The following is a 13,999-nucleotide window of genomic DNA, read 5'->3' on the forward strand; positions in this document are numbered from 1 at the left end:
ACTAAATTTGTTATTTCATCACTAGTTGGTCATACCAGTCTCTTTATTTTCTTTTTCTTTGAAGCTAAATTGTTGTCCTGCAATCTAGAGGGTTTATTTGTTAGTAATGGATAAACTTCATCATTAACAAAACAAAAAACAGGTGTATGTTAATTTTTGCTGCTTTAACCTTGCTGGAAAATCTTCACATGTTCATGAGTGTAAGCCGTTTTTTCATTGCATGTGTGTGCATTTGTAGGCAGGTTAATTTTAACTTTTTCTCAAACTAGGCATTACCTTAAAAGGAGCCTTTCTCTCACATTTCTCTGCTCGTGTGTGTTTTTCTTTCACCTTTTGTTGTGATGCTCCGGACGCCTTCCCAACCTCCACAAGTCTGTTGGCCCCAATTTTGTGTTAAAACTTCTCTTAATTTCTCCTCTAATTCTCTCCTCGCTGCTGCCTTTTCCACAGCTGCTGATTCTTGCTGGGTGTGGTTCCCATTACTATAATTTTGCTTCGGCCGCTGTGCTTGTGGGGGCAGTTGGTCCAGGTCCGTAGCTTCCTGTATTAACACACTAAGAGATTTATTTAATATCATTTTCATCACTGTTAAACAGATAAGCAGGCAACACGCCCACCTTGACAGCGCAAACTGCACGCCAGTCTCCCAACATATTCCTCTCTCTGCTTCTCAATAATTCTCCACTACACACCTCTTACTCTCTCTCTCTCCTTTTTTTATTATTTTTATTACACCACAGAGTAATACACCCAATTATGCCCGTCTATCTCTATGTGGCTCCAAATTCCCTCTTTATTTAATTTCACACTCGTCAGGGGACAGGCACACAACAATTTCAACCACTGAAACGAGGAATTCAACCTTTTTATTTTTGACTACTCTAGAGCTCAACCTTTGATCGCAAAATGTGTCTTGGTCTAGTCCAGAATAAATGTGAACCCGTGATTACACGGCCGTTCCAGTGTTATTCTGTTATCGTTTGAGGGCCCTCAGCTCTCAGGTGATAAGCCTGGACCTCCAGACGCCGCTGGTCCATCACACCCCGCGTCCAACGTCACGGTGGGGAGCCAACCCCAGGGCAAAATTAATTTCCACAGGTACACTAGGTATCAACCTTTGATCCTAAAATGTGTCTTTACTCTAGTGTCCTCCTAATCACACATCAACCGCCACTGTCACTGTGTTCACTCTTCACACACAGAGCGCGCCCCACACACACAACGCCCAGAGCGCGCCTCACCAGCAGCAAGACCCACAGAGAGCGCTTTTCACCAGCGAAAATTTACACAGAAACCTCTAAGCTCAACTGTTAGAACTCTTCCGAAGCACAACCGCACCATACACCATGTACCCCTTTCACTGCGCTTATGACCGCCACCACGGGGCAAAATCGCATCGTAAAAGTGATGCACGTCCCCGAGGCTCAAAACCGACACCATAAACCAGCGTCTAACCTCTATTCAATGTGCTGAAACCAGCAACTCCTCACTACTGCACTTACGACCGCATCACCAGAACACGGCCGTATCATAAACCAAAACCTACGGACGTGCCAGACAGCGTTGCTGGCGCTTAACCGACACCGTAAGCCAGTATCTGCTTAACCTTAATTTTATACCAATTTTATGACCGCATCAACGAGGGCTTATATCCGACACCATAAACCAACTTCAAAACCTCTATTCAATGTACTGGACATATGGCCGCGTCTCCAAAGATTCTAATGTATTATTGCTACAGAAGCCAGTCTTAGACAAAGTTAAATGTGGAAGGTAAAGTGGGCTGCAACTAGCTCAACGTAGTATATTATTAGTTTCTTGGTAGAAGCAGTTTATCTAACACACTGGAATTCGGCCTCAACTTATGTTGTTAGTATCTCGTGCCAAAAACCAGACACCGACAAATTTAATGTGAAAATACGTGTAACTCAGCGAACAGATTAATTTGGAAAGCCCAGTATGCACATTTGGTATTTATAATACAACAGGCTGTGCTTACCTTTCTGTTTAGGCCGGCCCTCTGTTCGCCTCGCCCCACGATCTCACCACAGGCCAAATCTGCCCCTCCTCAGCACACCAAAGATCCGGGTCACCAGGCACCAAGTTGTTAAAATCTCCCAGTTCTTTTAATCTTTGGGCTGAAGGAAGGACAATACTCGGTGTATAAATGCTCAATCAACAATACTTTATTTCCATATAATTCAACACTTGAGAGCATAAGAACCATCATGATGGGGAGACCTGCCTGCAGAGGGTCACAGCAAGTCTCAAAATGGTGACGGGTTACTCAGCCTTTTATAGCCCCTAGTGGCCCCCACCTAGTCATAAAAAGCCTAAACATTCACAGGTTTTCTCTCTTACGGCGCCTAAGTTATGACCTCGGCTCCCTGTCTTTCTGCTCTCTGTAAAGGTGGGGGTATGGAATGTGGTCTTTTCTCTTCTATTATCGGGACAAGGTCTTCTGCACACAACATTCTCTTCATGATTCAGCAGTATGAAATGTCAAGAAACAGTGTAACACATTCAACAGTGTCGAGTAATACAGGTCAATCAAATAGATCTAATGATTTTCACACTCTTTTAAGTCAGAAGTATAATGCAAACTAAAACTACATACTGATCACACACTCTATATTAAGGGGTATAATATGATCTACAGCAGTATCATAATTCAACTACTTTGATTACAGATATAAGGTAACATATGATAACAGAATAATCTCACAACACTCAGCACTAAAAGGAGGTGAGAGTTTTCCATTTACTTTAACTCGCACCAGAGACGTTTTATAAATCAATTGCACAATGGAAATAAACTGATCCAGGAAATTATAGGCTTTCATTACTTGCCATAAATAGGAATGAGAAACAGAATCGAAGGCTCTCCTTTGGTCTAAACCTAGGATGCAAAGCTCTGAATCCTTTCCATTATAAATAATTTCTCTTAACATATATAAATTATCCCACATCTTCCGTCCCTTAATTGCGCAAGTTTGTTCTTTTTCAATGATAATATCTAATACATCCTCTAATCTATTCATGATTATTTTAGCAAAAATTTTATAATCTACATTCATTATTGTTAATTGTCTGTAATTATTAATGTCACCTTTCTTATATAATTAACACATAACTCCTTCGTAAAACGATTTACCCATTGTTCCTTTCTCTATTCCTTCCTTATAGTACTGAGTTAATAATTCCTTACTCACAAGTTTATACAATTCAGATGGAATACCATCCAAACCAGGTGTTTTATTGGTACTGAGTTGATTAATTACAGATTCCACTTCCTCTCTTTTAATTTCCCCAACCAAGGTCTCATAAATGACAGAGTTTAACGGTTCAACCTCACTTAGAAGATTATTAACAGCGTCAATGTTTGTAGCTATTGGTGAAAACAACAATAGTCCCTAATAACTTGTCTTTTCCCTTCCTCTTTAAAAACTGATTTTCCATGTTTATCCTTTAATTGAAGCAATAAAATCATTTCCATGTTTTGTTTTGTTTTTTGATTATTTAGAATCATATAATCGCTGTTCCCGTGAAATTCAGTACGTCTCAACATATTAAATAAAACTTCTCTAGTGGCTCGATCAATGCTCTCCCTTAAGAGACATCATTTGATTTTCTTCCTCTTCTTGTTTCTCTTTCTTGTTTCTTAAGTATATATATCTACTTACCTCCTCATTGTATTTCATATTCTTAGCATGATTTAATTCTCTAGCTTTAAATCTAAAGAACTCACACATGCAATGTTTAAGAAGTTCCCAAAGTTCAGAGAAGGAGGCAGTAAAAATCTTGAGTTGTAATATTTTCTTAATTTCAGATTTAACTTCAGACACTATCAACCCATCTGCCAAACAAGATGTGTTCAGTTTCCAATAACTCAGAAATTTGTCAGAGCGACATGAGATTGTTGCCGTAACCACCATATGATCAGAAAAGTCTGTTAAGAATCGGTCATATTTAAGACTTTGAATATTAGATGATACATAAAATCTATCGATCCTTGTTTTACTTAAGAAATCGAACCTAGTATAATCTATGGTATGGGGATGCAGGACTCTTTACAGATCTCTAAGTGCTGCTTCATTACAAATTTGAACCAAAAATTTAGCTTCTCTCGATTCTCTAAACTCAGTCTTGGATATCCTGTCGGTCGCTTCCGTAACAATATTAAAATCTCCACATAAAATAACATTAAAACCATTCTCTAATAAGTGCTTCATTTTTTTTTTCAACAATTGCATCTTTTTTGTTCAATTGGGTGCATTTTATACATTAATGATGCACAACTTTTGCCCGTAATAACAGCAATCAGCAAGGAGGAGTCGTCCCGCTATTATGTCTCTTCTTTTGATTATATTCACAATAGCTAGCTATTGATATTATTGAGTAGCCAGGGTTCCACACTTTATTTAATTCCTTTATGTCTGTATTTGTTTTTAATGTCATCTCTTGAAGACACAAAATATCATAGTCTAGCTTTTTTAAGAATTCAACCTTCTTTTCTCTGCTCCTTTCATATTGAAGACCTCTAACACTAAATGTTGTTATTTTAAAAGTACCCATAGACACGTTAAGGGAAGGTCTGTTTCAGGATCATTACCTTAAAGGGGGCTAGGTCTATTGTCCTTACGCTTATCTCTTCCACAACTAGAGGCAGAGACACTCCTTTTCCTGCCTCCTCTCATATTTTCGTTGACAGGCTCATCGAGGGCTGGGTGGCTTTTATTGAAGAAAGTCTTCCGTCGTTCTTCCGTTTTATCAGGTAACGCAGAGATTGCCAAAGAAGCCGCCTCTGTGAGGGGGAAGGATCCAAGATCCTTGCTATCTCCGTTGCTTTATGATGCATTATCACTGTCAAGTTCCTCGCCATCACTATCATTCTTGTTCTCACCGTCAGATGTTTCTATGACCTAGTTACCATCCAGCTCTACATCACTTTCGTCTCTTCTGTCACTTGATTGCGACGGGGGAGGGGCAACTCATCTTGAGTATTTTGATCATCCATTTCTGGGTTATCTGATCCAGACAAAATTGGCAAACTGTGAGGCCGGTGTTGGGGAGGAGGGGGTAGGAGGGGAAAGAGCTCCTCTCTCTTGAGAGGTCAAAGGGCGGTCCGTTGCTTGGGAAGGTTCCTCCAAAGAAGGAAGATCAGAAGTTTCTGAAGGTGGAGGTTGCTGGGAGAATTTAAGTATGTTAACAAAGGACTTGGGGCATTTAAAGAAAGTGTGCCCCTTCGCACCACAGAGGGAGCATTCACTTTCATTATGACAGTCTTTAGCCTTATGGCCCAAATCACCACATTTCCAACATTTAATTGTAGAGCAATCCCTCGCTTGGTGATCTTGATCTTGATAAATGAAACACCTCACTGTTTGACAGGGTAAATAATCCTGCCATTATTGGGGCCCAACGAAACGGAATTAGGAATGGGTACTATGTGTCCAGCTTCGTCTCTCTGCATACGAACCTTATATTTCCACACTCCATACCAATAACCAAATTTGTCAACTGGCTTAACAGGGGGTTGGAGAATTTCGCAGTATCTTTTCAGATACAGCTCTATGTCTTGGTCTGGGTTTCTCCCGGTAAAGAATTTAACAGCGAGAGTCACTATCTCTACCTGGACAGAAGACTCCACCTGCCAGTCTTTCCATTTGGGATGCGTTGCGTTAGAAAGTGATATCTCCAGAAAACAACGTAGAGGTGCCTCTTGGAGAAAGCACAGCTCAAAGTTTCTTTTATTAGGCAGGGCGATGAAAGATCAAATGTCTTGTGCATTCACCCAAGCAGTTTGCAGAAGTAACTCCTCAGCAACATAATCACGGGACGGGGGATCCCCGTTTCCAACGTGTTTAAGTCTCACCCATAAATTGCTGAAGTTAGAAGCAAACGGTAATGGTAAATACAGGGGCATGATTACATAACTCCGGTTTTGCCACGTCCACTCATTTTGATAGTTCTCTTTGTAGCAAATGATCTAAGCTTGCCATAGATAGCGAACAAATTTTCTCACTTGTTATTTATAATACCACAAACTCATGAAAACTAGAACTAATAGAACTGAATCACTGATTTAAAAAAAAAAAAAAAAAAAAACTAAGTTACCCACTGTTAGGGAACTAATATCAGGGAAATAATGTACTGCGGTGGGAAATTAATTTTACTCCTGACTGTGAACTTGTTTTACCAGCAATGGCAGCAACTAATTTCCCCATACGCTTATTTATATAGTTTAAGGAAAAGGATACCACTGATAGTAATGAAACTACTTTCAATCAACCATCAGTTAAATGGTTCATTTAATCACTGGTGGCAACCAATTTTACCTTTGGCACACAATTTACTTCACTGCTACACTGCAAATTAGGTGTGATTCACAGGTTTCTTTCTTTTGTTGGTGATTGGGCCTTTGTGTAACTGATACTGAATAAAGCCTTTGACACCTCACTTTGATAAAAATCCAGATGAACTTGATAAAATGATTCAGAATATAAAGGCTCATTTTCAGTATTTTAAATCTTAGATATGTTAATAATGCTTATTGTAGGTATCTACAGCTTCTTTTTTCACCTTTAAAATATTAATAAAAATGTCTGTTTGTATTTTCAGCTATGATTTGTTTCAGTGCAGTTCTAGCTGTCACTGTTCTGAGGAGGCGTTTAACCCGGTCTGTGGTTCAGACGGCATGGAGTTCAAGTCTCCTTGCCATGCTGGCTGTCAATCTGTAGAAACAGACAACTTCAGCAAAGTCGTGGTAAGACTCAGTTAATCCTCTTTCCAGACATTTTTTCCCGTAAACCGATCTGTTATCTCACATTGTGACTAAGGCTCAGTTCCAAATGCTATTCAAATTTAAATTCAAGTGGTGTGTAGTCACAAGGAACTGGCATGCTTTCTGTGATGGTTTGCTGCCAGTTCCCATTTCATTTGTTTTTGCTCTTAGGAAATCAGTGGCATCACATTACTTGAGAATATGAGCCATTCAGACGTGGAGGCAGCAGAAACGTTTCGTTTTCTCTATCATTCTTAGATATCTTTAGGAGTGCCGCATGTTTGTGTCACTGTGATGGTATGAGTGTCCCACTTTTCATTTTACCAGTCTGTCTGTGAATTTCACAATGAAAGTGAAAGTAAAAATACAGGTTTTAAAGAATCTGAACTGGGACTTTGATTAATTGGCCAGATTTGCAAGAAATTCTACATCCAGATGTTGCAGAACTCTCCCAAACCTCTCCCACTGTAGGAACTTTTTTTTGTAGGTGTGACAGAACGTAATGGCCTCATGAACTTTGACCTCCCATGATTTTGTGAACTCAGTTATTCACTGACAGAATGAGTCAGTTTCTAATCCAAGCACCATTTCTGACTTTATGATGAAACTGGCACCGGCAATACTTGTATATACACTAACTTCATTATTTAAAAATTATTTTTACAAGAGAGGAAATAAAATCCAAGCAGGTTTATTAAAAAAAACTGTACAAATATTTGCATGTGCGTTTCTGTAGAACTACAGTGAGTGCCGGTGTGTCGGTGGCCTCGGCTTCGCCCTACCTCGGAGCTGCGGCAGTGGGTGTGAGCATCTCCTCCTACCCTTTGTGGTCCTGCTGGGTCTCACTGCCTTCATCGCCGCCTTTTCCCAAACACCATCATGCATGATGATACTCAGGTATGAAAAACATAATATAATGTCAAATAATGGGGAATGCTTAAGTCAGAGTGTTTTCATTAGCAACAATTTTATTTAACTTAAAGGAAGGAAACCAAAACAAAAGTTTTATGAAAAAAAATAAAAACTTGGAAAGCTGCCTTTCATTCTCTACAAAGTCACATGACAAATTGTTATTTTTTTGACACAGTCTTTAGCCTTTAGCCAAATATTTGCACATTCCAGTCAGGTACGACTTTCTTTTCTAAACTTGTGAAGAATCTTGAGATTTCTCTGCAGATTAATCACTCCATTAAATAACAGCTACTGGCAGCCTGTTTTTCCTTATCATGAATGTGATGTCTCTGCTGCAGGGAGGTGCCTCCGGAGGATAAGTCTTTCGCAGTGGGAGTTCAGTACATGCTGTTCAGAGTCCTCGGTAAGTCATCGCATACTTTCTCCAGTGATACGAGGTCTGTGGTTAAACTCAAAGACCTGCTGAAGGCATTTTGATGCTTATATGCAGTTCCACACACTTGTTTCTGGCAATGCTAAGAGTCAGTTTTACCATCTTGGTTGCTGACAGTTATTTATTTTTTGTCTTTTGGAGCCAGATGTGATTATACTTGGACAAGACAGTATAGTGCTAAGAAACTTTCAGATAAAAATCCTCAAATCTCAGCCACCAAAACTAGTGCTGAGACCTACTGGACAAGCTGTTCATACAGTTACCACACAGTGGCCATTTTACTGGTCAGATAATAAGTTAAAAATGCTCCAAAAGGCTCCAACAGCACAAACATGGTCATGGATTCCAGTTAGCCAAGTTGAAGCCAAGCAGACAGCTAGCCACCTGTGTCACCATCCACCTCTCAGAGAGGCTGCACTGTTTACTTTTTGACTTAAATAAATCCAAATGGACGAATTATTAAAAAACAATAATAATTTGGGGCCAAAATGATGATTTTAACTGAATATTCATCTTGGTCTCTTTACAGCGTTCATGCCCGGTCCGGTGTTGTATGGTAGTGTCATCGACACCACCTGCATCTTATGGGGCAAGAAATGTGGCAAGCAGACTTCCTGTCAATACTACGACCTAGAGCGCTTCAGAAACAGGTAAAAGAAACATTTGAAGATACTAACAAAATACAAAAAGTGGTTATTAACTTTATTTGACTATTGAAATGAATGCAGCAATCATTTCTTCTCATAGTAGGAAAGATTAAATTGTTATTTATATAAATATTGTGTTGCATTTTGTGAGTCAGGCTGTAAATCTTTTTTTTAAACGTTACAATTTCATAATCCTTATCAAAAAAAAAAAACCAACAACTGAAATGAACACATTTTCTGCAGCTATAAAGACTTAAAATTTAACTGCCAGCACAGAATAACACTTTTCTAATTCTCAGTAGAGATTTCTGGCTTTGTAAAGCATTCTGTCATCTGATTGCATCCCGGACTAGCCCCCACCCATCAAAACAACCATAAAAAAAACATAACCACCTGTTTGTGTATTCAGGTTTCTGGGACTGCAGGTGGTCTTTGTGTGTGGGGCGTTGCTCTGCTACCTCCTGACAATCGTTGTCCTGCGGAAAAGAGACAGGTATCAAGAAAGGGATTACCAGATGGTGAACCAGAAAATATCAGAGAATGCCAAAGAAAAAGAACTGATGACATGAAGAGGATTCTGAGAAAACACTTTTCATGGAGACTGCATAGGTAGCTTTTTTCTATGCTGGTTGAAAGGACCCTGCCACTAAGCAGCAAATTACTCGGTCTGGTGAATGCTTCACTTATAACGGAGCAATGTGCCTGCATTATAAGGCAAAAAGATTTTTTTTTTCTGTCACTGTTTTGTTTATACATCATGGCTAACATTTCAGAATGGTTTTCTTGTTTTTATATCGAACTTCTTAATGTGACTGACAGCATGTACTTTACATTACACTTATACATTGTGACTATCCAACTTTAGTGTTTTGGCTTCCCTCATGTTGGGTTTTTGTAGCCAGAAGTGAGGATAAACATAATATATGCAATCATATACTTAAGCACATCTATATATATATAGTGTAAGGTAAATGATCAAAAATATGATGTCTTGCTATTGAAATTTAGTTAAAGTAACACTTGCCTGGCTTGAAAATAAGGAAAAAATATCACTTTGTAGGCAGACACATGAGTTGCTATTGGCAACATGTAATGATAGCACTACACTGTGGGACACCACTGTACCAAATTCCACTTCTTCTGCATGTATAATATTTCCTGTTTTGATGTCTATATGCACTCTCATATATAAATTATGCGGAAGATTGTGCTGCAGAATTACAAATCAGTCGCTTTTCAACTGCTTCTGTAATTACAGAGTCAGCCAGACTCAAGTGTCCATTAAAGAAATTGAAATGAAGCCAGCATAATAACATTGAGCTAACAATTTAAGATGAGCTCATGTCCTTTAAATGCAAACACAGACATCTAAATTCACATTTCACAACCATCAAGCTCTATGGAAAAAAAGGTTTATCTTCTTTATTGAATAATCAGTAAGATGGCTTATCTAATCAAACCCATAAATGTTTACCAATATCTCAAAGAACTTTTAGTTCCAAGCAGAAATTTTCCATGTTAGCATAAAGTCAGACAGGAAGCTCATAATCTGTAGTTTTAGTTATAGCAAGGCTGCAGTGCGGAATGAAGATCATCTGGATTTAGTCAGCGTCCTTTCACTAAGAGAAAGAATTTTCACGTTAATGTACACATTATTGTGAACATCAGTTTCCAGTTTCTTCACGTGTCACTGCTTAACAAACACTTAGCGAGTAGCTGCAGAGTGTTTGCAAACAAGTCGGCACCTTTCATACAAACTTCATACAACCCTTGCTACTGCAAGGAACGTTGTACTACAGCACACTATACCTGTTTGTGAAAAATTTCACTGACTGCTAGCAAACTCCAGCAATGAATCACAACCAACCGGTGGTTGCCAGGCAGTCTTTAGGCCTGTGGGACTGGGGTGAAGTAAGTTACTGACACCCTCAGGTGCTGCGTAAAAATACTCACATTGTAAAAGTGGACCTTTGCAGTATATGTGCATGAGCCTGATATACAAAAAAATTGTCTCACTAAACATGCTTTATTTAAACATTAAGAACAGCCTTGGTTAGAGTAGTGGCTTACAAAAAGCAAAGGCATAAAAAGGAACATTAAACATTAAAAGAACAGCAGACTTCCAAAAACATGTCAGTAGGCCCATTGGTAAAACGGTGCCTCTGGTGGTGGAAGGCTTAGTTACATTTTTCAGATGTAATTATGAAAAGTACCTTTAAATTTGGCAAACTCTCTAATAATGAGCTCAGTGTACTTACAGTGATCCCTGTGACCCCAACGTTCAGGCTGCAGACTGCTCTAAATATTCACTTTATCACAGTTATCTATGAGACATCGCCAAGAGGCAATATCCCTAATATGGTTATCTCAGGCACTTAAGCTCCGCCTACCTGCTAGTCAAACTTTCTGTTTACAAGGAGCATTTGAAGCTGTCTTAAAGGTGGAAGAGCTAAAACAGCTCAGTAAGGTGGCTACACAACAACCTGGTATGAAACAAAGTTTATTTTGAACTGTGAATCATGCACACAATTACAAATACAGTTGTTACCTCTGATAGATCGATGTGATTGTTGTCTTAAAGACAATATATCTGCAAAAGCATCGCTATAGGAAGAAGTTTCAGATGTGAAAAAATGTGGTCATTATATCATTTCCTGCACATCGGTTAAATTACTTCCAGCACAGATTCCTTTAAATCACATGTTCACTTTCACATTTAAATACGTAAACAGAAATCTTATTTCAACATTACACTAATGAGGAAGCTTCAGCTTTCATCACTGACCTCCTGCTGAATATTTTTAGTGTGCCATCATTTTTACTGGAAATAAAATGAGAGAGAAACGTCCCTCTGTAAAGTGAATATATTTGTGCTGTGATCTTGAAGAGAGCGAGCAGCTAGGCCAGCTTGTATCAGACAGAGGGTGGACTGAGGGCTGAACCAGAGCCCAGTATGAGACGAATAACAATTATTGTCAACTGTGAACCATGCAAAGCTACTCTAGTAGAGCTCAAGAATAAAAAAAATATGGAGTTATATTGAGCAGAAAAGGTTTTCTATATGGGGGAACTAGAACTTTACCAGAACACTGTGACGGGATTCTGGAGTCACGAAAAGACTTCAAAGAGATTAAAGAAGAAAAAACTAAAGACAGAGGGATGGCAAACAAACAGAAAGTACAAACAGGCGCCACGACACTATTTTTATATGAAAATGTTTGTAAGAATGTTTTTAACATGTGAATTCACGAGTTTTATTCTTCTGGCACAAACGGATCCTGTGGAACATTTTCCGAGTTTTGATGAATTTAATCCAGTGAGATGTTTTCAGTGTTTCGTCATTTTTTTATAAACTGTTTTCTACAAGTTTGATAAAATTATATTGTGCTGAATGTTTCAGTGTTTGTATGATAACCTTTCATACTCAGAACGTTGTTCTGTAAATATTTCTATCCAATTGAACAGTGCATAAAGGACACTAGCTTTATAAAAAATATATGAAATATATATCATTTTAGAATAAAGTGGAGCAGTATAACTAAAATACCAATTGAAATGCGATGGGAAAAAATGGTAATTTTCTTTTGTATTTTTTTGTATTTTTCAAATTAATTGACACATTTACTGTTGAACAATTTCTTGCTTGCTCAACTTATAAAGTGTTTATTTTTCCACATGATTTGTGGACATGTCTACATTGTTTACTGCTTTTTTTATGTAAAAGATAAATTGTCAAATAAAAAGCAACTTGGTTTTTCTGACCATTTACTTTTGATTTGTTTTTGTTTCTTTCCTTTTTAAATCCACTTTAAAGTGTCAAATTTTAATGATTTTTTAAATTGTTTTTAATGTCCTAACACCTTTAGGATATCTTTATGTAGCGGAACTTGTTTTAGATGTTTTTGAATAATTGTAGTTTTCATTGTGTTTTGTATGTGACAGCATTGGGAGTAACAGCGTAATTTCAGTAAATTAAATAGAAGATCTTAATATTAGTGCCACTTTTATCTCTTAAATTCATAGAAAAGAAGGAAAATACCCGCACTTGGCTTCTTCCATATTAAAAAAAGTAAGTTGAAGGCATGAAGACAGTGTTATAGAAAAAAAGAAAATCAAATTAAACGTGGTATCTATATGTAATGTATGTATGAAAACTCGGTTTAAACATTTTACATTAATACTTTCAGCATTTTCAGTGTTTGGATCCACATCGCTGCACCACAGATGCCACCATTAAACACAGGAGGTGATCTTAGATTCACATTAAAACAAAAATGTTGCTCACGCGCGCGCACACAAACACACAAACACACACTCTAGCCGATCTGTCAAAGTGCGATCGAATGTCCTGAAGCCTAAACAGGCATTCTTTCCAACTGACAGATTTATCGAGCTCCTCATCAAGTTTTCATGAAACATTCCAGCTTTGAGGTCGGACCACCTGCACAAACAGGCAAGTTCAGGCAGAAGCTTTAAGATGTCATTGGATGTCAGTTGGAGCACTGATGGTGTGTCTGCTGCAGGCTCAAACATGTGCACTGCTCCTACTTCAACACACAACAGGTATGTGCAAAGGCGTAGCATGTGGCGTCACACTTCAGTGCAGCAATTCACAATACAGGGTAAATATTTCACATCGAAATGTCAATAAACCCAAAGAAACACAAAAACTAACAGAGACGTGAAAAATGATTAAAAACAACTGTGATGAAATTCAGAAAGAAAACCATGAAAAGCAACAAAAAATGAACAAAAATATACAAAAAGTCCAAAAACAACAATGAAGAAATGCAGACTCTGCAGCATGTTTTTAAAAGTTTATCTAAATGCCTGCAACAGTTTGGCCTGAACACAGCTGGTGAGTCAACCGACCACAAAAAAAAACATATAAACCTGAAAAAAAAACATTAAAAGAAGAGATGCAAAGCCAGAACAACATGATACAAAGTCAACAAAAGGAGACCGAAAATGCCTAAACAGACTGAAAAAAACCAATAAGAGAAAAATAAGAAAAGAAACATGAATAAGCAAGAAAACCACAAAAACACAACCAGATAAAGAGCAGCAAAAAGCTTATGTGCACCACCCACACTGTACAAACTGCAACCTATCAGATGTATGCAGTTTTGGGGTGATTGTTTGTTTTTTAATTTCTAGCACAAGAGAAACCTTTGATTAAGATGGAAAATTATTAAAATGTCCCGTCTTCTTGTTTGTTTCCTC

At 38.1% G+C, this 13,999-nt stretch overlaps 1 protein-coding gene across 1 annotated transcript in view; it reads left to right on the top strand.

The window, feature by feature from the left end:
* The window catches only part of slco2b1 (solute carrier organic anion transporter family, member 2B1), a 37,177-nt gene extending 24,626 nt beyond the window's left edge, over window positions 1-12,551 (top strand). The window contains exons 11-15 of the mRNA XM_031750381.2: window positions 6,622-6,766; window positions 7,521-7,681; window positions 8,035-8,099; window positions 8,659-8,779; window positions 9,186-12,551. Coding sequence (XP_031606241.2) covers window positions 6,622-6,766; window positions 7,521-7,681; window positions 8,035-8,099; window positions 8,659-8,779; window positions 9,186-9,345 — 652 coding nt within the window. The 3' untranslated portion in view covers window positions 9,346-12,551. The remainder of the gene's footprint in view (window positions 1-6,621; window positions 6,767-7,520; window positions 7,682-8,034; window positions 8,100-8,658; window positions 8,780-9,185) is intronic.
* Window positions 12,552-13,999: the final 1,448 nt, after the last annotated feature.

The sequence above is a fragment of the Oreochromis aureus genome, linkage group 10 (assembly GCF_013358895.1).
Source record: "Oreochromis aureus strain Israel breed Guangdong linkage group 10, ZZ_aureus, whole genome shotgun sequence".
NCBI lineage: Eukaryota > Metazoa > Chordata > Actinopteri > Cichliformes > Cichlidae > Oreochromis > Oreochromis aureus.